This window comes from Camelus ferus, chromosome 13 (assembly GCF_009834535.1).
Source record: "Camelus ferus isolate YT-003-E chromosome 13, BCGSAC_Cfer_1.0, whole genome shotgun sequence".
NCBI lineage: Eukaryota > Metazoa > Chordata > Mammalia > Artiodactyla > Camelidae > Camelus > Camelus ferus.
Window position 1 is genome coordinate 33,898,004 of NC_045708.1, and position 24,592 is coordinate 33,922,595.

At 35.0% G+C, this 24,592-nt stretch overlaps 1 protein-coding gene across 8 annotated transcripts in view; it reads right to left on the reverse strand.

Annotated features, from left to right (window-relative positions):
- STIL (STIL centriolar assembly protein) overlaps positions 1-24,592 on the reverse strand; it is a 129,798-nt gene that overhangs the window by 26,198 nt on the left and 79,008 nt on the right. For 7 of the 8 annotated variants that reach the window (XM_032494212.1, XM_006178395.3, XM_032494210.1 and 4 more), the window contains 10 exons: positions 18,782-19,304; positions 16,658-16,744; positions 13,543-13,650; positions 11,648-11,760; positions 11,158-11,345; positions 9,951-10,198; positions 7,505-7,588; positions 6,127-6,213; positions 2,186-2,336; positions 318-427 (listed from right to left, as the gene is read on the reverse strand). In XM_032494212.1, coding sequence (XP_032350103.1) covers positions 318-427; positions 2,186-2,336; positions 6,127-6,213; positions 7,505-7,588; positions 9,951-10,198; positions 11,158-11,345; positions 11,648-11,760; positions 13,543-13,650; positions 16,658-16,701 — 1,133 coding nt within the window. In that variant the 5' untranslated portion in view covers positions 16,702-16,744; positions 18,782-19,304. Of the gene's footprint in view, positions 1-317; positions 428-2,185; positions 2,337-6,126; positions 6,214-7,504; positions 7,589-9,950; positions 10,199-11,157; positions 11,346-11,647; positions 11,761-13,542; positions 13,651-16,657; positions 16,745-18,781; positions 19,399-24,592 lie in introns of all 8 variants that reach the window. The other variant, XM_032494214.1, reaches the window with a different exon arrangement.

Sequence of the window (24,592 nt, forward strand, 5' to 3'; positions counted from 1 at the left end):
ACTACAGGAAGAGAAGAACATAAGGCAAACTGAACAAAAACAGGATGCTGCTTCTTAAGCAAGATAATTTCCTGACAAATATTTTTGTTCCCTTATGTGATAAATCAACTCAAGTGAGAACCACATTAGAGTTGTCACTTCATTAAGTTATTCTCCAACTTCTGAGTATGAAGGAATGAATTTAAAGCAAGGACATCTTGTACCTGAGATTTACAGATACTTTCCTCAGAAATAACTGAGGAGTTACTTCATTTACTCATCAGAAATTAATGAATATAATAAAAAAAAGTATACATGATAATAAAAATATCTTTTACCTCTTAATTGGAAGATTCTTGGAAACTTTGTTGAAAAACTCTCTTTCTGCATTTTGGGCTTCAGTACTCAGTTCAAAATAGACTGGGTTTTTGTCAGAAGGTTCAACATTCTGAAATAAAGTAGGTCATACTGTGAGATGTGACTTAAACAACAGAGAATTCTATTTAGATGAAAAGTAGCTATGAAACACTGTGTGGAAGGGGACTTCTGATTTCTACAACTGTCACCCCTTTTTTATAAAATCACTTTTTAAATTGAGATATAATTGACATATGACATATTACTTTCAGGTGTACAACATAATGATTTGATACTTGTATATACTGTGAAATATACACAATAAATCCAGTGTACACCCATCAATTTAAGAAATTTCAAATATATAATATAGTATTATTAACTATAGTCACCATGCTGTACATTACATCCTCATGATTGAATTAATTTATAACTGGAAGTTTGTGCCTTTTGATCACCTTGGTCCATTTCGGCCACCCTTAAGCCCCTGTGCCTCTTGCAAACCACCAATCTTCCAATTTGTTCTTCATGTTTATGAATTCAACAATGTTTAAATTTTTTTTTTTTTAGATTCCACATATAAGTGAGATCACATGGTATTTATGTTTCTCTGACTTATTTTGCTTAGCATAATGCCCTCAAGGTCCATCTACATTGTCACAAATGGCAAGATTTTCTTCTTTTTATAGCTGAATATGACTCCATTTTATACATATATATCACATTTTCTTTATCCATTCATCTACCCATGGACCCTTAGGTTGCTTCAATGTCTTGGCTATTATAAAAAGTGCTGCAATTAACATGGAGGTGCAGCTATCTTTTGGAGTTTATGTGTTTGTTTCCTCTAGATAAATACCCAAAAGTGGAACTGCTGAATCATATGGTAATTCTAATTTTATGTAACCTTAAAAAAAAAAAAAAACTATCCATCTCCCTACTACATAAATGAAAATGAAAACCTAAATTATCTTTACTATGTAACTTACTCAATAACCAGGGATGTAGTTAAAATAATAACTTTAAACTCAGGATATGATCTGAAGAATAAAATGAGTGAATGACATATGTCTCTAAAATGGAAATAAATTATTAGACATCATTTAAGATGGTTATGTTTATAATAAAAATACAAAACTTGATTCATGAAATGATACAACCTATAAATGAAATTAAAGGCACAAAATAAGACCTGAGTGGAAACACACAGTTATTCAGAGGTATTCAATATTTTTGTGATAAAATACAGAATTTTAAAAATTATTATTGGTCTTACTGAAAAGTGGCCTTAAGAATGTTTTTACATAATGACATGGTTTCAAAGATCTACTTTTTCTGTGACTATCTACCTAGATGTATTTTTATGTATTTTATTAGATATAGCAACAAACTATTCTGATTCCTAAGGTTATATATTATAGTCACTGACTTTAAAGTATGAGGAACCATCTGTTATATCTACACACTTAAAAAATAACATAGAGCAAAGAAAACACTAAGTCACAGATTGACTCTCAATATCATAAAATGATACAACATTTTAATTGCTAATATGCTAACAATTTAACATATAAGTTCTTGATATATTCTTCAAAAGTTTTAGAAAAACATGGGAAAGTTACTCTGTGGACAACCTTTGATCCTGTATTAGACTTTGGTTCTGGACATATGGCCTAAATTTTACAAAACAAAATTAACCATAAATAAAGTTAATATTCAATAAGATTGATTATAAATAAACAAAGCCTCATAGTTTGAGTTACTGTCTTTAAGGGTAAAGATCATTGGGTTTAAAAGGCCAACAGGTAACCAAATGGTCATTAATGTGCTAGGTAATCAAATCACTTACTTTGAAAAGATGTAATGTTTCCTTACTGGTTAGTAGCTGGAATCGAAGGTCAGGTAACCGGCCATCACAAGGGAGGCATTCATAAAACTCAGGATCCTTATGTGTCACAGAGTAGAGAACTATAATGAAATTTCCAGATTCTGAAAAAACCCTGGATAAAAAAAATGCCATTTAATGAAAATTTACTGACAATAACAACAACACACTCAAAAGAATTCTATGTGAGTCTCTTGGTCTAGTTAACAGACTAACTAAACAACCCAATTTTTAGAAGAAAACTGGGGAGCAAGCTTATGCTTATTTTTAATGTTACTGATTTTTTAAATTTTTAAAATACATTTTATTATGCAATACATATTCCTTGTATATATAATACTTCAAACAAAAACAGGAATGTATAAAATAGAAAATGAAGACTACCCCACCCCACTCTCCAGTTTAGTGTATATACTTCCAGAATTTTCCCCTAGGCATATGCAAACATTTTATACACTTTAACAAAAATAGGGCCATACTATATATATTATTTCTGTTTGGTATTTCTTATTTGGCTATCTTGGATTTCTTTCCATGTCACTATTCTATATTATACTTCAGAACTCCTTACTCTTTTTCAGTGACTATCCAGTATAATTTATAGATGTGCTAATATTGATTCACTTAGACTTATAAAAATGGGTATTTCAACAATTTACAATATTTTACTATTATAAACAATGATGAAATGAACATTCATTTTATTATTCACTACATGACTCAACAAATATTTATAAAGTCATCAAGAGTCCTTAAAATATACACCAAATTCAACTATTTAAAAATACTTTTAATAGTTGTCTCTACTTTGTAAAATGTTGAATCAAAAATAATTGGGGGATATATTACACTACTAATAGAACAAAGCAGTGGAGGTTTAGAAGGCAGAATGTCTATTCTGCTCAATTCCTCTCTAGAGTCAGACAAGATCACTGCTCAGAACACTGTAAAGTATAAACCTAAGCTGGTAATGCCAAGTGGTGCTGATGTCTCTCTGGTTCAAAGGGTTAGCAGTAATTAAAGAGTTCAGGTACCAAAGAAATTGCCTAATGCTTCAGAGTAACACAGAGAGCTTCAAAACTAACTTTTACTATCAATAAGTTAGTATCAAGCATTTACTATCAATAAGAAATTAAAGTAAGACCAGTCATTGATAATAAAAGCTAACTGTATGCTAAAATGAATATTTGATTTCTTTTATTGCAAATAAAATTGTACTTCATAATTAAAATAAAAGGTAAAAAGGACAACTGTAAAAATGTCTGAAGAAAACGTAAGAGATTTTCATTTCATAAAAATCCTTTCTAAGCAAGACAGAAAAAAACAGATTGATAAATTGGACTTTAAAAGAGTCTGCTTGGGGAAAAATATTAACCGAAGTTAAATGAAATGACAATCTGAGGGAAACAAATTTTTGCCATATATCTATACATATACATATATACACACAAGCACATTTTTATAATATATATGTATATATATAAAATCTTTGCTGCATATAACACATGTATTTTTATAAATATGTATTTTTCTATATACTTTATATATTATAAATATCTGTGTAAATATACAGAGAATGAGAAAGAGAAAGAGAGCTATTACAAAGCAACGTAAAAAAGACACATGATTCAGTAGAATAATAAGACATGGAAGTCTCTCATTAGGAAGTTCCCAAAAGATGAAGTTATAAAACATTGAAAAAGGTCAGTTTTCATCTACCGGATTTGCAAAGATTGAAAGTCTAATAATGGCCTTCCTGTTACCTCTCTGAGGTCTTGCTGTTCTCCCCTTCCCTCACTCCCTTCCAGCCACACTGGCCTCCTTGTTGTTCCTTGAAGATGAAAGATGATCTTTCACCCACAGCATTTGCACTTATTATCCTCTGCCTGGGACACTGCCCTAGACAGCAATGTAGCTTAATCCCTCACCTCAAGTCTTTGCCTGCCTGACTGCCCTATTTAAAACTGCAACCCTACCTGCCACTACCATCAACACACAATATCCACCTCCTGTTTATTTTTCTTCACAGCACTTATCACCTTGTAAAATACTATTTATTTTACTTTTTTACTTATTTTTTGTTTACTGCCTATCTCTGTGGAGTCCTTATTTTGTTTACTGCTTACTCCCAGTGTCATGAATAGTGCTTGGTACATTGCATGTGTACTTCCTACATCACTAACACTTGTTCCACAGTGTTAGTGAGGGGATGGAGAAAACAGGTACTCTCAAAACTGCTGGAAAGATTAAAACCTGGTAGTCTTTTAAAATTTGTTTTGTTTTTAATGAGGCCTTTTCTTGAACTGTATCTTCTAACTGGTAGTTGCATGTATAAAGCAACAATATATTTTTTTTTTTATTGAAGTATAATCAGTTTACAATGTTGTGCCAACTTCTGGTACACAGCACAATACTTCAGTTATATAGTGAAGTAACCCAGAAAGAGAAAGAAAAATATCAAATGATATCACTTATATGTGGAATCTAAAAGCAATGAATTTTTACATAATAACTTTGCAGCTACCTTACTGAATTCTCTAATTTTGTATTTGTTTGTTTGTTTTGTCTTTTTTGGGGGAGGTAATTAGGTTTTATTATTTATTTATTTATTCATTTTTAATAGAGGTACTGGAGATCGAACCTAGGACCTCAGGCATGCTAAACACACAATGTATAAACTGGTAATCTTTGAAGGGTAAATTAGCAACATCTACCAAATTTAAAATTACATACTTTTTGACCCAGAAAAACCACTTTTAGAAATTTATTCTACAAACATACTAGCAAATGCACACAAAGATGTATACACAAAGTTGTCTGCAAACAAAAGAAGTTTTTAAAATATCGTATATTTTACTCTTCAGTTATAAAATATGTGTATTAAACCTGTAGGTGCCAAGATTTAGTAATGATCTCCAAGGTATAATGATATAAAGAAAAAAGCAACAGAGAAAAGGGAGAACAGTATGTTCCCACTTGTGATTTCATTTTTACAGGGTAGAGGAGGGTGCCATTTGTCTATGCATTGGTATTTCAGGAAGGAAGCACAAGATACTCCCTTCAACAGTGACTGTCTCTAGGAAAAAGGTCTGGGGAAATGGGGTGGAAAGAGACTTACGTTTATTATGTATCTTTATTTTTTTTAATTGAGGTATATAGTCAGTTTACAATGTTGTATCAATTTCTGGTGTACAGCACAATGTTATACATGGATATACATATTATGTGTCTTTATGTATGTCTGATTTATTGCCATGTACTTAGACTGCCTTTTCAATATTTTTTTTTTTTTTTTTTTGTAAAAAGTATATTAGAGTCACCAAGGCAAACAGAAACAGACTCTGGAATTTTCATTTAATAAATAAAGAAGGAAAGAGGCAAAGAGTAGTATCATGTACAAAATAACAAAATTAAATGAGGAGTTAAGGTAGAAATAAAATTTCCCTATTAGTTCCAATGCTTGTGCTTTAGTTCCAAGAAGAATATTAAACATCTCATCGCTAGTGTTTCTTAGGGTATTATCAATATAGCACTGTATAACTTAAAACACTTGTAAGATAACAAATTCAAACTCACTTTCAGTCACTTCACTGAAAATTAATCTCTTTTTTTATAGAATAGGATGCTAGAGTAGATTATCTCTAGGTTTTTTTTCCCACTCCTAAAAAGTGTATCTTTTGTGTTACAGTACTGCTGTAAGGCAAGTGAGCTCCTTCATATCGCCAAGTACAGCATGTCACCTTTTTTCTCTAGTTTTATTCCCATTCAATATAGTTTGTTTTCCTTAGTGTGCCTGTTCTTCTAGTTTGTAGATATTAAGGCATTGCACGAATTTTAAATGAGACCAACAAAATATGAATGGAGGAAAAGATAAAAATAAAACCCTAGTGAAAAAAATCACTTGCCTTTCTTGAATAGAAGAACTGAACATGTATCGCAAGCAGCAAGCCCATACCTGAGGACTGTAGATATGTATAATACCAGACAGCCAACTAAAACAAAAAACAGAAATTAAAAACTATAGTCGTTTATAAATCAGTACTTAAAATGGTAACATGGTAGGGATTCTTGGCATTCACTAGGAATAAACTGAAGGGCTCATTAGTAAGAAATCTATGAACATTAAACCCTGCTGATAAGAGGGAGAATAGAAATATAGCTACAACTGTAGACAGACACAGATTGAGAGCTACTTTCTGTCCTCTTCCACCTGAAATGATGGTAAAACGGTGGGAGAGAAAATAGTTAACAGAGGTGAAAAGAGAAATCAACTGGAATCAATTAGCCCATACTTGAAAGAATAGGTTGAATAAGGGGAGAACGAAGTTAGTAGCCTAAAACTATAGTTATTGAGATTACATTCTATAACATATACAAGTAGCGTGAAACACAGAGAGCTCTTAGTAGATACTCACTTAGCAGCAGTAACACATTGTCACTACCAGGACCATGGCAAATAGACTGTAAGTAGACTTCATGGTCCACAGTTCATTTGTGCAGTCTCATTTTTTAACTCTGCACACACCATTCATTACCACATGTGGGTTCCCTTCCCCATCAATCCCCCCTTCTATCATCTACACACTTAAAGGTCCAGCTCAAGTTTGCCTTCTCTAAGAAAAAGTGCCCTATCATCTCTCTTACAAATAGTAATAGTGCCCACTGTCTAAATTGTTTATTTCATAGTAAATCATGTATTTCCTTATTATTTATCTTTCTAAGTGTGAATATTTGAATATTTTAACCTTAATTATAAATTCCTTGAGGAGCTTTAAATCCCAACACAGTATGAAACATAATACTATGCATAGGGTAAGCACTCATTAAATGCTGAATAAATATAAATTTCTGACTGAATAATGTGTCTAAATGTCATTAACCACTAACTCCAAAAAGCAAGCCATTAACGATAAAAAGAATTTCTACAAAATTGCCTGGCAGTGAATTTTACACAGTGTTATTCTGAGTCCTGGGTTCTTCAAGTAGCCTTAAGGACAGAGGGTAGTGAAGGAGGGTAAAGAAACAGGGCTCCACGGCTTCAACTTCAACCAGAAGAATTCAGCTTCGTTTTCTGTAATGGAGTTCTTCCTAAGATTGGATACAATCTTGTTTTAACTGATTCTGTTATTAAAATAAGAAGCTTTAGCATCACTGGCCTTTATGGCTTTATCAGTTATATCCAAGTAGTAATTACATATTCATAGTACAAATGAGTCACATGCTTATCATATACATTAGAATACATATGTGGCTGAAAGGTTTCATAAATAATGCAACACTTACATTCCCACTAATGGTAGAGAATAAACCTTGGGATCAGATTCCAGCAAAAGTAACAATTTGCGTGTTTCATCCATGGTAAGATATCTAAATAGAAGACATTCATGTAAAAACAATTGGAAATATATACTTTTACCTAAAAGAGATAATCTGAGTGTTGAAGAAACATATTTTAGGCAAGGGAGATAATTCAGATGATTAATTCCTTTCAACACATGCACACAAAGAAAACAGTTCAAGGTGGAGAAAAAGATCCCAGTAATTATGAGGACAAGACTGAAGAGATTTACTGTCCTAACATTGCTATCTATTAAAATGATCACTAAGATTACACACTTCTTTAAAAAGTTTGCTCTAAAAGTGTCAACTTTTAAAATCAAAAGTATTAATATCAAGGCTGACAATTTCAGAAGCAAATAAGTTTTCCTGGGAGAAGTGAATTTCCTGTTGCTGGAAGTGTTCAAGTACCCACTGACTGACAAGACTGTAACAGATGTGACTTCTCACTGAAGGAGGCTGAATGAGGTAAGGCATATTCAGCCTTCCACGTACTATACTCCTCCAACCACTCACAAAGAATTTTGGAACCATCATGATAGAACCCCAAAGCTCACTTTTCCCGAAAAGGATATTATACTGCATTTATACTTTATTATATTTCTTACTAACAATAAGTTTTAAGGATATGAATAACTACAATTATGGAGAGTTAATTTTATTGTTGTGGCTTTAAAACACAAAAGTAAAAATGCCACTCATGATATAAAGTCTTGACAGTACCACTAAGGATTTATTTTATTGATATAATAACCCTAGAACACAAAAATCATGAATTTATCAAGCCATGTGACAAGATGATTAAGCGTGAGTTGGCAGGAGATTTATGTATCAACAATGACACTTACACCTGCTTTGAGAGCTTTTCTGCCTTGAGCACCTGATAAATTCTTATTCTTTAAGAACCAGCTCAGGCTTTCCATGAGTTTCCAAGGCAATTTGGACACACCCTCCTGCTTTCCCTGCACTGTATATAAACCCCCACTATGTTTATCCACATCATGTTTACATGTTAATATACTTAATGAACAGTAAGTATGGTTTTTTTTTAATCTATTTAATGCCAGTGTCCAACACAATACTTATTCCAGATGGGTCCTAATAAATATTAGGGTAAACAAATGAATGTAGTCAAAGAAAAAGGCAAACGTCACAAATTAAATAATTCTACATAGAAAAGGGCAAAGGGAATACGAAATTAGATAGAGTATTAAACATTCTGGGTTATTACTAGCATATTAAGGGGTCACAATGGAATAATTCAAAGAATGGTAAATTCATGCTTCACCACTAGATAGACATGGGTACTAAGGAAAATAGATTAATTTTTTGGTTAATTTTAACACAAATTCCTATTTCCCAATTGAGAAGCACTTTATTAGTCCAAGAGAATTAAATGTTCAACTTAATTCAAACATTTTTTGATCACTATCACCTTGGACCATTCTGTAATTTTGGAATATAACAACACTTTTTCCTTTGTGCCAATCCAACCAGAAAGATGCTCTGATCAGCATGTGGGAACTTTCTTTCAGGGACCCTCTGAAAAGAAAATCCTTTTTCTTATCCTCTTTTGAAGAGGCATGTTTGGAAGACAAGACTTGGAGTTGAGTGTACCTTGGCAAACATGTTCAGCCCTAGAGACCTAACAGGAACTGGGTGGAGTCAGTGGGAAAGGAAGCCAGAAGCGAATTGCTTAGACTTTAAAGCAGCGAGTGCTTACATTGTCTGACCTAGCTCAGTAGACAACAGATAAGGATTCAGGCACACAGCCCTGCTAAGGATCAGAAAGCAAGCAATTTGGCTTACATTTCCTAAGAAACTAAGAACGGTGATAGGAAGCTGAAGAGTGTGCTGCTTCAGCAATGTGAGGAAACTCCACCCTCAAGGGGTTGACAATTTGGTAAACAAGAGTACTATAAATTTTAACTCAGTTATCTCCTTTATCTGCAGTGCTCATTATTCACAATTAAACTGCATATTATAAATAATTCTCCAGTCTCTGTTAGGCTCATTATCAGCCAGGTTACAGTTAAAAAAAAAAAAAAAAAGGACAAGCAAAAAGATGATGACCTAAAACCTAGGCAAAATATAAAGGGCAAAATGATATAGAGAATAATCCCTCCTTAAATTTTCAAATCTCAAAATACAACCAATTTTAATATGATTTTTACCACTAATTTTTCTTAGGGTGGTAGGCACACTTCTTTGAAAGAAAACTATATTCAGCAAAAATTAACAATTTTATTTTTCACCTTCCTTGGTTATCTAGCCACCATAGCTCTTGGGCACGTAAACTGACGGAACAATTACTTCATATTATGTGAATATCATGAAAATATACTAATGTGACCAATATTCAAAACTGTGGATGAACAGATCTCTTACTTACCCATATTTATAGGTACCTTGAACTTGAGAAATACTCAGATTACTGCTCAAGTTCCTTGCCAGAGCTGTTGGAATAATGGGGATGGGCTTCACAGGTGTGCATTTAAAGGTATTTGCTAGAGTTACGGCTGCCCAATCCAAGTCAAAATCCACACTGTCCAAACTCTCCCTGGAAGTGATATGAGCTCTTAGGGAAAGCAGTTTACCACAATCCAAAGATTCTTTGTTACATACATGGTGCTGCAAAGCCTGAAAAATCAATATTATACAGTTATTTTTAAACTTTGAAATTTGTCCATATCCCTAAAGGTTTTGTTTCATACTAGTGCATATACACATATATATCTTGCACTAACAAAATTAAATGATTTCTGATTCGCAACATTTCAATTCTCTTATTTCTTCCATGTGACCAAAAGGTTACATGAATAATTATATTACAGCAAACGAAATTTACTGTACCAAGCTCCATCACATTTCTCCAACCTGTATGTTCCAGCAGCATCATAAATTCTTACTGGAGAATGTCCCTTTCAATAAATATTTATTACATGGGTGAAAATGGACATAAATGAACTCATAAATGTACTTGACTTAGTCTCAGAGAATCTAAAGTCTTATTATCCCAAATTGTCAAGTTAGTTCTTCCTCTGTAGTTGCTCATGCTCACTGTGTCCTTTCCAGTTGCACTGCCACCGCTCTATAGGCTAATACAGCCCACTCTAATACACACTTTCTACTACAATGGCCTAACTATTCTGACTTCAGTCAGTCTGCCCTATCACATTAACTATCCCTGATTTCATAGTATCTCCTCTTTCCAGAAGTCTTCAATGAAAAACATGGCCCATTTGACAAAGTTCAAATTCCTTTGTCTGGCAGACAAGGATCTCTATAAATCTAGACAAACTATTATTCAAGTCTGATTGCCCACAAATCCAGCAAAAATCTCCACCCTTAATGTCACCCTGAACACATCTTACATTTTGCTATCTTGGTCACATTGCTTCCTGTTCTGGAATGCTACTCATGTTACCTACTAGGATTTCTGCTCTCCGAAACTATATTTAATTGCATTTTAGGTCAAAATCATTCAGTCAGAAACTACTATGAATACCTATTAAATATGGGTTTATTAAAATACAACATAGTACACAGTTTGATTCTTGTATTGAATTAAGAATAATCACGTTATCAACAAATCTCACCTTAAAAGCTGAATCAAAGTCATCTGCATTGTGAGCTATTATTTCTCTTGAACAAGGTCCTTGAGTATGAATTTTGCATGGAATCACAAAGTCCCCTGGAAGAGTAGCAGTAGGGGTTCTTTCTAAGCATTCAGGTACTTCTCGACCAGGATCAAAACGATCTACTGTCAATGTCACACTTTCTTCATCTGAAGAACAAAAATAGCAATTATTATATAGCATGCCAATTACGAAATGTGAAATCAACCATGCAAGCCTAGATTACAGGAAAACATCTTGTTCATACTAAATTCTTATTTTAAAAAATGACTTGCATATGTCTTTATCCATCTAATCAGATTGTAGTAAAGTCTGTGATGAGTAGTATCAACTTTTACTCATCTTCATAACCTTAGTATATAAAAATCAGCACAAAGTATATTACAATAATTGGCTGAAACAAACACAAGTTCTATTATAGTCATAAAAATAATTTTTTAAAGTGTATTACCTTCATCTACTGTGAGAGAACCAAGTAAAAAGCATGGCAAGTTTTTTTTGTTCTGCTTAGCATGACGACAAGCAAGTCGGATAGTCTTTTCAGTTATCACAAGTTTTGGATTTCTGAAAAATAACAAAAGTCTTTTACAAACATGGTGGATCTGATATCCTAAAAAAACCCTACTGCCATAAAATGCCACCTAAAATATAATACACATCTTTTAAAATGCACAGAAAGATCACTGTTGGGAAATCCTAGGGTCAAAAGCAGGGGGTAAGGAGGGCTGCCTGGAAAGTAGAACTGCAATAAGCAGACTCTGAAGTTATAGTTGTTCTCCAGGCATTTGCTTAATTTTATGAACCAGAGCAACGATCAAGAAACTATGAGCCCTCCTGTTTTTGTAAATAAAAGTCTGACTGAAATATCACATCTATTTGTTTACATATTGTCTATGGACTTCAGACACTAGCATTACTGAATACAGAATATAAATAAATACAACTAAAATGTTTAAAGAAATATAAAATGGACTCTAAAATATGAGCAAGGAACAAGATACTATCAAAAAAGAACAGACAAATTTGAAAAATAACTACAAAGAACTTGTAGAAATAAAAATACAATTAAAATCTTAATGGATTATTATAATCAACTGGGAACAGGCACACAAATGTTTATCATCCTATAAACTGTGCATACATATTATAAACAATCTTTCACAGATATGGTATACCTCCACATTTAAAAAACCTAAATGAACAGTTTAGATGGCAACTAAGCACAGCTAAAGAGAAAGAGTTGAAGAACAAAAGAAATAACTCAAAATGTAGCACAGAAAGATAACAAGAGAAAATATAAAAGAAACTATAGAAAAGAGGAGAAAAGAATGAACAAGTCTAACAAATATTTAATTGAATTTCCACAAGACACTCTGTTTTTGTCAGTGATGCCATCCTTCTCTCCCAACTGGTTTAGAACTTAAATACTTTTTGACTTTTATCTTTTCAGTTTCTCTGTACAGTTGATCATCAAATGCTATAAACTGTTTCTTCAAAACACCTTGTTTCATTCTTTCCTCTTGGTCTCAATACTGCTACTCTGCTCTAAGCCCTTACAAGAGCTAACATGTATTGAATGCCTGTGTCCTGGCACTGTGTCAACTGCTGCTTGACAGACTTTGTCTCATTTAATCCTCACAAGGGTAATATGAAACAAGTATCACTATCCCAATTTTACAAATAAGAAACTGATCCTTGGCTATTTTACTGAAGTCAAAAATCAGGATTTGACCCTCCAGGCAGACTGACTCCAGTTATACTGTCTTAAATCACTTCAGTATAAATCTAATGACAGAAAACCATGTCCCATCTGGGCTGACTCTAGGCTCTCCCCACTATGATCCATCCTTCTTAGAACTTTGCTTTTAATAAGAAACTCTCTTATACATAAAATCTCAATGGATCTCTATTTTCTATTACTTTAACCCTAAGCTTCTATATCTTTCTTTCATGATCCTGGCCATAACTTTAATTTATATTCCTTCTAATATGATCTGTCCACTCAAAATCAGTTCAATCTTCTCAATGCTCTACAAAGACACCATGCTGAAACATGATGAAAACCTTTCAGCTTTTATTGTATTTTATTTCTTTTGAATTCCTATGATACTTAGAAATTCAGATTTGTAGAATGTTTTAATTGTGAAATTAAGATTACTTCTCAAAAGCACAAGGAACAGATTTAAGAAGCAGCAGAAAGAATATTTTGTCTGAGGGGAGCTTCTAAATGGAGAAGTTAAAAAAAAAAAAAGAATTAGTCATTGTTCTTAGTAATCAACTTTGCCTTACACATTCTTTTGACTCCTGTTTATACTGGTTTGACTTGAAAAGAAAAACATCCCATACCTGTAGTAATTGAGATGTAAGTAGATGAAATCCCCAATTGGCATTGGATTCCAAAGTGCACATTTTGATGGAGGAAAACAGAAAGGCACCATCCTGCTTGAAGAAAATCTTTAAAAAAAAATTTTTTTTAAATCAAAACACAATGAAAAGAAAACAGTAGAAATTTTATAAGAAACAGTTTAACTCTAAATGACATGGCTTTTCAGATGACTTTCGTAATTTTAGAAGACTTGAAAAATACTTGTAAAAAGTACCAAGAAAATAAAAATAGCTTGTAACTCTATCAAGATAATAAGCGCTCAAAATTCAGGTATGGCTTTTTCCTGTCCTTTTTTCCTATGCATATATAAATTTATATACACATAAGCTTTTAGAAAAAGAACTGGGAGTGTCAATCTATAAATTCTTCAAGATTTTATAGAAAAACGAGTATAAGCCATGAATTTACATTTAAATTTAAAATTAAAATCTGTCCTTCTGAACTGATTTATAGATAACTGCTAGAAAATACCTTTAAAAATTATGAAAAGCATAAAAACTTTTCAGTGTTTCCAAATTTGGTACCTTGGGCTCTATCGCATAAGTTTAATTTTTGAAGCATCAAAAGTACATCCTTAATAATTCCTCAAAAAAAAATGATACATGCAACGTAAAGCAAGGTTTCAAAGCTAAATCATATAGGGTACCATCACAAAGTTTTATTTTACATAAATGAGTCACATGAGAAAACTACAATAAGAAAGAGACAACGGAAAGAAAGGACTGGGAGAAAATATCAGCTCAAGTCCCATGTAATTAAAGCAAGAATCCTCCAACAGTGAGCTTCCTGCAGAAGTGCATTTGCATGGTGGTAGACTATTAAACTGAAAGATTATTCATCATACCACAGATCTTACTTTCATGTATCATCTGGTAAAGCTTCTCAACTAAAATATAAGCCCTAGTTTACTGATCACCTACTATGTACCAGGCACCCTGCTGGGCACTTTACATATACAATATTTCTAAAATTGTTTCAGAAACACTTTATTAACTTTTATAACTTGATATAGCAATAAGTAGCAGAGCTGGAATTTGAATCTAAATGTGGCTGATTTCAACACTTATAGTTCTAGAAACTGAATGACGTAGTGCTTTAGAGTCTGGGTTCAACATCTGGCTCCACCATGTTCTTAGCTATATGCTTTCATATCCTTGTCTGATCTGAGCTGATAATATCTATAAGAAGGATTTTTTAAACTCCCTTTTTTGAAATGAGAACACAGTCTGGGATCAAGAAATCTGTTCAAGGTCAAAAAGCTAGCAAGTGACAACTGTCCATTTATCTATGTCTCTATATCTAATATATTTATTATTTACCAATTGGTGAGAAGCAGTATAATATAGGGGTTAAGAGCAAAGCCTGGAAATCAACTGCTTAGGTCTAAAACATGGCTTCAAAACTTGATAGCTATGTGACCTTGATCAAGTTACTTAATGCCCTCTGTGCCTCAGTTTCCTCATCTGTTAAAAAGGATAATATCAGTATCTCCTGGTAGTTATACTGAATACTAAATGAGTCAATATACATAAAATGCTTATAAAATTTCCTGGCTGATTGTAAGAGCTCAATGTTAGCTATTTCTTTTTGCTCTCAGTAGTCTATAGCACTTTTAAAACCCAACCTACACTACTTCATGTTTACTTCCTTGCAGTACAGAGTAGAAATCATTTTGGGTTTAAATCCTGGCTATACCATTTACCAACTGTATAACTTTGGGTTGGTTAATGTTAATCCTCTATGCTAGTTTCCTCATTAAAAAAAAAATGAAGGGGATGATAATAGTACCTACACCTCATGGGTTTGTTATGAGGTTTAAAGAAGAGTAATGCATGCAAAGTGCTTAGCATAGAACCTGGTAGAGCAAGACTTCAATAAATGCTGTTATCAGTCTTTTTCTTAATCTAAGGTATATAGGTAGACTTTGGAGGCAAGAGAGACCCAACACCTCAAAATTGGGTGCAAAATTTTGCATGTAGGTATACAAGTAATTTTCCTTAGGGAATGAGATTCATGCCTATCAGATAGTCAAAGGGGGCTCTAGCCAGAAATATTCAAAACTGCTGCCCTAAAGCCCATAGATTAGTGAAAACCAGAGTTCAATAAATGAATTTTAAAAACTAATGTTGAATATACCAGGAATAATCAGTTTAGATCACATGAGTATGTTATTTTACCTAGAATGTAAGGAATGGATTTGACCCAATAAAAAAATTAAAAAGAGAATAGAGGTTGACAAATTTCCAAAGAATAAGAGGTGGCAGTAGGAACAGAAGGGCTAAAATTAAGCAAAAGGAATATGATAGCCTCTCTGGGTCATGTTTCCCATTGTCTTCATCAAGAACATCTGGCACAAAGGAAAATAATAGAGCAAATAAAGGTAACTCATGCACACAATTCTAGTTTAGAAGGAAAAAATTCACATCTCAGCATTAATTGTTCTTCTCTGGGGGGAAAAAGAACAATAAATCATCCAAAGAGCCAAATAACACAAACTAATTCTCCTGGTCCTCAAAAGTACTGACAGACTGAGAAAATTAGGAGACAGGTGGCTAGCTCCTCCTTCCTACTCCACATGAGTGGGAAGAGGATTAGGGACATTTAGGAAACTTGGTGTATACAATGCAAATTTTTTTCCATCAAGGAATTAGTGTTTAGGGTTTCCCATTTGTCTAAAATGTAAATAAATATGCATGTGATTTTTAGTCTCAAAAGTTCAGGTACTATCTTTTATCAGTAAGAAGACCCTCTGTGAAACTAAAATAAGGGAAGGAGGAAATGAAACTTTTACAGAGTGCCTACTATGTCTCAGTCACTTTGGTTCAGGAATTTTATTATTTAACCCTTCACAATAATCTTCTGTTAGAGATTACTATGCCCGATTTACAGGTGAGGAAATTGAGGCTTAGAGAAGTTAATTAATTTGATCAAGGTCACCCATCTAATAAGTGGTAGAGCTGGGATATGAACCCAGATTTTCTGATTCTAGGAATTATTTTTTCCCTCTATTCCAACCTGCCTTTCCAAGTTATGTGAGCAGCTGTGAAAAAATATTTTGTAAAAATGTTTTTATACCTGGTATTCATCTGGGGCCCTGTAAGAGGATACGTAGGCTGCATGACAGTTGGTAAATGCTTTATTCAGTTTCACATGCTCAGTATCCTAAAGAAGTAAAGAGAATATTACTAATGAAGCATCTTCATCCATAGATTAACAAGATAAAAATGCTTGTAGATTCTGATCATTTTCATACTTTATAGTCATTTGACCTATAAATTAATGTTAGTATTTATGCTAGGCAGCAAAACCCACCAATATATCAATTCATTAATGAAAGCACATATTCTGCCCCCAGATCATTGTATTAACTTAGTAAGCTGGATAGCACAGGTAAGATTTAATATATGAAACTAGGACCAAAAGCCTCATAATATTCAGAAAACCACAAAGCAACAAATAGGAAGAACTTGGGCTAGATATTTATCAAATCTATAATAAAGTCAACAAATTTTCAATCTTGTGGAAGTGGAAGACAAATACTGCATCCCCATAAACTGACTTGTATCAGTGCAAAGTCAATAGTCTTTTTTTTGGCTCCACATGCCCTCTCTGAGTAAGCTCATCGACTCTCATTGCTTCCATACATATCTGTATACAGCAAACTTCCAGTTTCCGCCTCTATTCTGAGTTTCAAGCCCATAGTTCTAATTGCCCACTGTATATCTCCATCTAAATATTATCTAAGCAAAATACAGGCCTCAAGGTCCTTTCTTTACAGTTCATTGTTTCCTATGCTTTTATTAAGTCTTAGAGTTAAGCTTTAGGGCTTGTACATTCAGTTTCATTGCTAGCAAAAAAAAAAAAAAAAGAATTGAAGTAGGATAAGGAAGGAAAGAATTATTCATGTTGGTGCAGAAGTCATTTAGAAGAATTTTTTACTTAAAGTCAGAAGTTGGAAATATTTACAAGAACAAAACCCTATTGAAAGTGCCTTGTAAGCTGACTAAAAAGCCCCTCTTGGAAGTATCCGGACTTCATGCAGCTTCTATGGAATGTATGTTTTAAACTCTAAAGCCCTTCTACACTATTTGGTTGTCATGGATGACAATATTCAGATTGATAGCTGTAACTCTAGGAAGTAGTAAAGTGCCTTTTTTTCTTCATTAAACGAGTCTTAAAACTCTGTTCGTCTCTTCTTCCTTTATGCATTAGGGTAAAAAGATAATTGATCTATTTCTCATTTAAGAAAATACACATGAGACAGTTTATTTTGGCAGTAACACACAAGCAATTAAAACTAGTGAAACCAAAAACCACGTAAGACTTATACCTAGCAAAACATATTCTCCGTGGATAATGGCATCATTGTGTATCAAATGGAAACCACCAAATCATCCTTACCTCTCCTTTCTCCCTCCTTCCTCATATAAATTCTGTCTTCCCATCTCCATTACCTTAGTTACTCACTTCATCAGCTCTCACCAGATTTACTGAAATGTCTCCACACTGCTGCTAGAAAGGCATTTCTAAGTAAATCTGATCAAGTTATTTTCCTCCTTAGAGTTAATGGCTCTACTTCTTTTCTATACGGAATAATCTGGCCCCATCCTATTATTCCAACTTTATCCCTTATTCACTCATCCTACATCACGATCAAAGTGAACTACTTGCAGTTTCCGAGTTTGAGAATCTTTGCACACAGGCTGTCCCCTTTACTTGGAATGCCCTGGTAACCCCCCATCATCCTTCACAAACCAACCCTAATGTCACTTCCTCTCCATCTCTTAGACACCATGGTGATGTTACTACTGCCACTACTGCCTGTGTTCACACACACAGCATTTTCACACTTTGTTGTTTTTACTTTACTTCCCACAGACAACAAACTTCAAAAGTTAACTAATCCGGTACTACGTAGCTGTCCGAGCATACAAGGAAGGCTTCAGTCAAGAAATTTTCACAGTAAAAACTTTAAATGGCGCGTTATTGACTGCAAACCTCGTTCCCATACCTATTTCAAATGATTCCCAAGGAATTCGTGGTCCGCTTAATTAATTTCTCCTACTAGTTTCCCTTCAAGTCATCAGTCCAGGGTCCTGGAGGGCAGAACCCACCACAGGGCCCCGAGTGTTGCTCAACCCCCTTCCCCAGGCCTGGCTGTAGCCCCTCAGGGGAACCGAAGCACAAAGACCCACTCACCGCAATCTCCGAGGAGCCAAGGTTGGTTTGTTGGGCAGGAACAGAGGTCAGCTCCAAGCAGCGCCTCGGCCAACTCCGCCCCGCCTCTGAGACGTTGGGGTCGCGGGAACCAAGGCGGCAAACACAAGCTCGTGAAACCGAAGCCCGCGCCACGCCTGCTAACTGGTCAGAAATCCAACCCGTCAGGGAGTAGGGGCGGGGGAAGGAGGTGTCATGCACAGTAGCCGAGACGCCCTGGTGCGCCAGCCAATCAGTGCCCCGTATGTTCCGCGCCCGACCAATCCCAAGCCTCCGTGGAGAAATAAAAGCGCCACCGGCGCTCTAGGATCAGGTTCCGGAGGATTTAAACGCTTCAATATCGTCAACGGTTGAGTTCCGGGGTGGGGCGGGCCTTGCGCACGCGCAATGAGAAGCCCAGCCTAGCTGGTGAGAGGATGGCAGAAGCAGCCGGAAGTGCTCCCTGACGTGATTGTCGCTAGGCGACTAGAAGCGAACCAAACACTGATTGAACTGTCAAAAGGAGCTGTCAAAAGGAGAAGGGAAGTTACATTTCTTCCAGTTTCTCTCATAAGAAGCGTCCTCTCCTCTCAATAACATAAAATTAAAAAAATTCCTTCCTGTTGAGCAGAAAAGAACGTGACTTAAATTTATAAGCCATTCACATTTATCTCCACAAATACTGGTATTATTATGGTATTGGTATTATACATATAGATAATATATATAACATATACAGAATATGATATTAATATTAGTGTGATGATTTATAATTATTTCCACAACTGTTATTGGTAATTATGCCTTCTCTGCCATTATCTTATGCAATTGTCCTAACAGCCAAAGTAGTTATTACTATCCCTATTTAGCAAGTGAGGAAATGTAAAAGATCACACAGCTAGTTAGTATAGAGTCTGGATTCGAAACGTCACTTCCTTTCCTCTAGACTGTTGTTAGTCTGCTGAGCATTACGGGAGTACTTTGAAGTCTGAGCTGCAATTATAGGCTGTCTTCTGAAAAGGTGTCCACCCTTTTGAGAGAGTGAAAACCCTATCCTGAAAAATGTGTCAAACTAGCCAAGAAATATATGCTGCACAGATTGTCATTCTCTGCTTTCCTGGAAAAAATTCCTAGAATCTGGGGCACACATTTTAAGGGGAATGACTGAGTTCCTCAGCTCCGATGTGAGACTAGGAAGATCTTCAGAAAGCTATGCATGTCTGACATAATGTAACTGACCCAGTAGAGAACTCTGGAGCAAAGGTTGCCCATTAGAGGAGTTCCACATTAGGCAGAAATGACTAGAACCCTTGCTGTGCTCAGTCATTGCCTGGGGCTTCCCATAAAGAGCAAGCACCAAAGCTAAGGCAGATCCTGAAAGCCACAAGAAGCTGTCAGCCAAGTGTACTCTTTGCAGATAACTGGCAAGTTCTTAATGGAAAGAGAGTCAAGTGGCACCCTTTGATGGCTGCCATGGGTTACATTATGTGCAAAGGCCCTGGGGTGGGAGCTCACTGGCATCTTCAAGGAAGAGCAGGAGGCCAGTATGTGCTGAACACAGTGAGTGAGGAGAATATAAACAGTTGAAGGGGTAGGAAGTGTTGGTAGATCACATAGGGCCTTACAAGGACTTAGCTACACGCTTGAGTTAGATAGGATGTTAATTGGAAGTTTTTAAATAGGGGACTGACAAGATCTGATTTTAGGTTTTAAAAGGATCACCATGGTTGCCACATAGAGAATAAACTGTAGGGGGCAAAGGCAGAAGGAAGGAGACCAGTTAGAAGGCTGCTGCAATAACCTAAGGGAGAGGTGGATGGCTTGAACCAGAATGGTAGCAATGGAGGTGGTGAGAGGTTGTTGGATTCTGTATATGTATTTGAAGGTAGACTCAATAGGATTTGATTACAGATTGAATTTAGGATGTAAAAGAAAAAGATTTTGTGTGAGCCCCTCATGATTTTTTTTAGAACTGCTTTAAAATATGTGAAAGAGAAGTATAAGATGATATGAATTAGACAGAAAAAAGGGGCAAGCATAACACATAATTCTCTACTCCTTAGATGTGGGCTGGGCATAGTAACATCCTTTCAAAGTGCACAGGACATAAAGGAGTAGGGGAAAGAGTAACCTCATCATGGAGGAATCTGACCAACAGTGCTTTAGCCAGGTGATCAAGGCCAACATCAATAGTCATGCTGAGAGTATGTATACTTGACAGATATGCTGTGATGAAAATGGCACTTTCCCTCTGTGGTCTTCCTTCCAATAACCTATAAACCCAGACTTATCCTGAGAGAAACATCAGACACATTCTAATAGTGGAGAATCCTATTAGATACCTGACCTGTACTTCTCCAAACTGTCAAGGTTATCAAAGCAAGCAGAGCCTGAGAAAGTGGCTAAGAGCCTAAAGTGATATGACAATGAAATCTAATGTGGTATCACGGTTGGGATCACGGAACAGAAAATGATTCTAGGTTAAAAACTAAGAAAATCTGAATAAACCATGGACTTTAACTAATAATGATGTACCAGTATTAGATAGTTAATTGTAACAAATACACCATACTAACTATAAGATGTTACTAATAGGAGAAACTCTGTGTGGGGTATAAGGGGACTCTGTATGATGCTCCCAACTTTCCTGTTAATCTAAAAATCTTCTTAAAAATAAAGTCTGTTAAAAGGAAGAAAGGAAAGGGCAAGAGGAGAGTTGAAGCAGATGCTAATTTTTTGAGTAACAACAATAAGATAAATGCCTTCTTTTTTGCTTAATAATAACTCAAAAACCAAAGACTTAAACTAAACATTTTACTACCACTGGACTTCTAAGTAGGATATATATTAAATGCTCTTCATAGAGTAGATAATTTCTGAATTGAATGGAAAGTAATTACTGACTTCATTTTTGGACTGGAATGACTCAGCTTTATAAATGGCTTATTCCTTAGACATTAAAATTTTTTTTGGATTATGGTATAGTGTAACAAGCATTGGCTTTGAAGATCTGGCCCCGGTTTTGCCATTTAAAATCTCTTAGACTGATTTTCCTCATTTGCATATGGTACATTATCATAAAAAAAAAGTTAAAGCATAATGAGTGTGAAAGTTAATTAAAAGGTTGCCCATATAGTATTGGTCCAGGTGTACTGACAACTGACAGTGTTAATAAGTGAGCAACGCATTGCTGTACACACATAGAGATTAAGGGAATGGATTTATTAAATTAGAAAGAGAATAAACTTAGTGCAATAAAATCTATAAATGCGATACTGAAGAGCTACTACACATTAAGTTTTGTACTAGATGGCATGGGGAAATGGAAGGACATGACAAGCACAGAACAAGGAAGGCACAGTTTTATAGGTGGGGTAATAAGAGGTAATTATCCAAAGCAAATCTGAATTATTGTTAGACTGCAGGCCAGTTTAAATAGACTGAATATATACTGTGCTATTCTTTGTTTATATATATTTTATGTTTATATATATTTATGTCATTTATATATATATTTATGTCATTTCAGGACATCGTGGAATTGCTATGGCTATTGGACTTCACACAGAAAAGCTACTAATCTTATTTTTCAAATTTCTAAGCACTTTAATTTGCTTCACAGAGAACCATCTCCAGTATGTCATACTTTTAAACAAAATTTATGAATTTGTTGCACAAACAATGCTACAAAGAAAAAAATGTAAAAGGAAAAATTAAACCAAAATTCTACATCCTAATTTATCAGTTGTTTTCATTTTTTCTTATTCCTTTTCAGTCCCTAACCATGTGGCATGGTCATTATGATTAGACTTGGTAAATGTTCAGGGTTATAAACCCTGATGTGCCTGCTAACTGGCTAGTCATGGGAATTAAAGAGCTATTGTTATCACCAGGAACAGGGAAGTTGGAATCAGTTACCAGTTCAGCCCTTATTTACTAAATTTCTCCAAACACCCAACTTTCCCTTTCTCTATTTACACTTCTGAGATAAGCTGGACTACTGCTTTTTTTCTTCTTCAGATTTTTAAAAATTTAAGTATAGTCAGTTTACAATGTTGTGTCAATTTCTGGTGTACAGCATGGGCTACTACTTTTTAAAAACAACTGCAGCTTTGCTTTTAAGGAACATCATATATTTAAGAGAGATTGTTAATCTGTCAATTTATGCAAAATTCCTTTGAGACTCAAACCTCTTGGGAGAGGAGGTAACAGTAACAATTTATTTCTCAAGTAACATTGACTAGTTTTACTTATTTTTTAAAGCTTGGGTTGTTTGGAATAAAGACTAGAATGACCAAATAACACATGTCAGTAAATTCTCTGAACATATGGGCTAGCTGATTTTTTTTTTTTTTTTTTTTTTTTTACTGTGATCCTGATTTTGCAGACAAGGAAACTGTAGTTATAACCAAACTACCTAGGCTTGCAAAGTTAACAGGCAAAGTTACTGTAAAATCTGCCAAAGACAATCTCCCTTCACTGGTCAGCCTTCCATTCTGCAGTATGGACTGAACTCAGCTGACAAAGTCACTCCCAGGACGGTAGATATATTGTCTGTTGTCAGATATGGCACATCAGCTTCCTTTAACCAATGCTCTCAGAATCTTTGATAAAAGGTCCTTTGATAAAGCATTACAGGAAAAACCATGTAAATGTGATTAACAGGAATCTTCATTTTAGAAACTCCATTAAGCATAAGGTAATGTAATTGGCTAAGCATCCCTCCAGGAAATAGATCACAGCATAATGGATGGCTATGAAGGCATGAATGTAAAGGCAAGGCTGGTTTTTAGCGAAACACACAACTGGTAAGATTGTGTTGGTGGTTAAAACTGAATATGGCTTGCTACACACCCACCTATGCCACTCACATGCCCTGTCTTGGCTCCATCACCCAGACTGATCCTAGAAACCTAGGATCAGTAGGTTTCTTGAGTATATCCTAGGTATACTCAAGAAAGGTATTTCTGGGTAGACCACTGTAGGTGGAACTTGCGTAGCAGCAACCAAGTTACGTACTCTAAATCTTTCAAGGACCTTAGTGTCCCCTTAAGAGTGTGAATCATATTGTAACAATAACACATTGTTATGCTGCACAAAGAGTAATCAGACATAGTCCCTTCCTTCAAGGATCTCTAAATCTGGTGTGGAGATACACAATGCAGCACAGTACAACAGAAGTAAAGAAGGGATAGAGCAAGTGTGGTGGGAGGTTGCGAGTGTAGAAGCACAAAAGAGGGGTACCTAACCCAGTCTTGGGAATTAAGAGCTTCCTGGAGGAGGGAAAATCTGAGCTGAATTCTGAAAAATGAAAAGCACATCCCAGCAAAGAGGTGTGGTCAAGAATGGGAAAATGGAAGTATGGGAACTCTAAAGGGCAATTACGATAAATAGGACACATGGTGACAAGGCCCTATTTCTTAAGTGCCTAGAGAGTTCGCTAGGAACATAGCTATACTCTGGGAATAGTATGCATACACTGAATACATGCCCCAAAGATCTAATGTACTTGAGAAATAAACACATATGGGTAGGCGTGGATTTTGAGGATAGCTCTTGTTATGCATCTTTCTGAGATCAGTCTTCTCATCTGTAACAGAACTTACTTTGAAGGGATTTTGTCAGTATGGAAATTTTTATCTCATAAAAGGTCAGTATTGTATAGAAATAATGCATATTTTGAAGCTACGCAGGCTGAGTTTGAATTTGACTTTGCTATCTACTGCCTATGTGGCCTTGAACAAAGTACTTCCACTTCCTGGCTCTGTTTTTCCATCTGCAAAATGACCATACTCACTTCACAGCACTATGAGG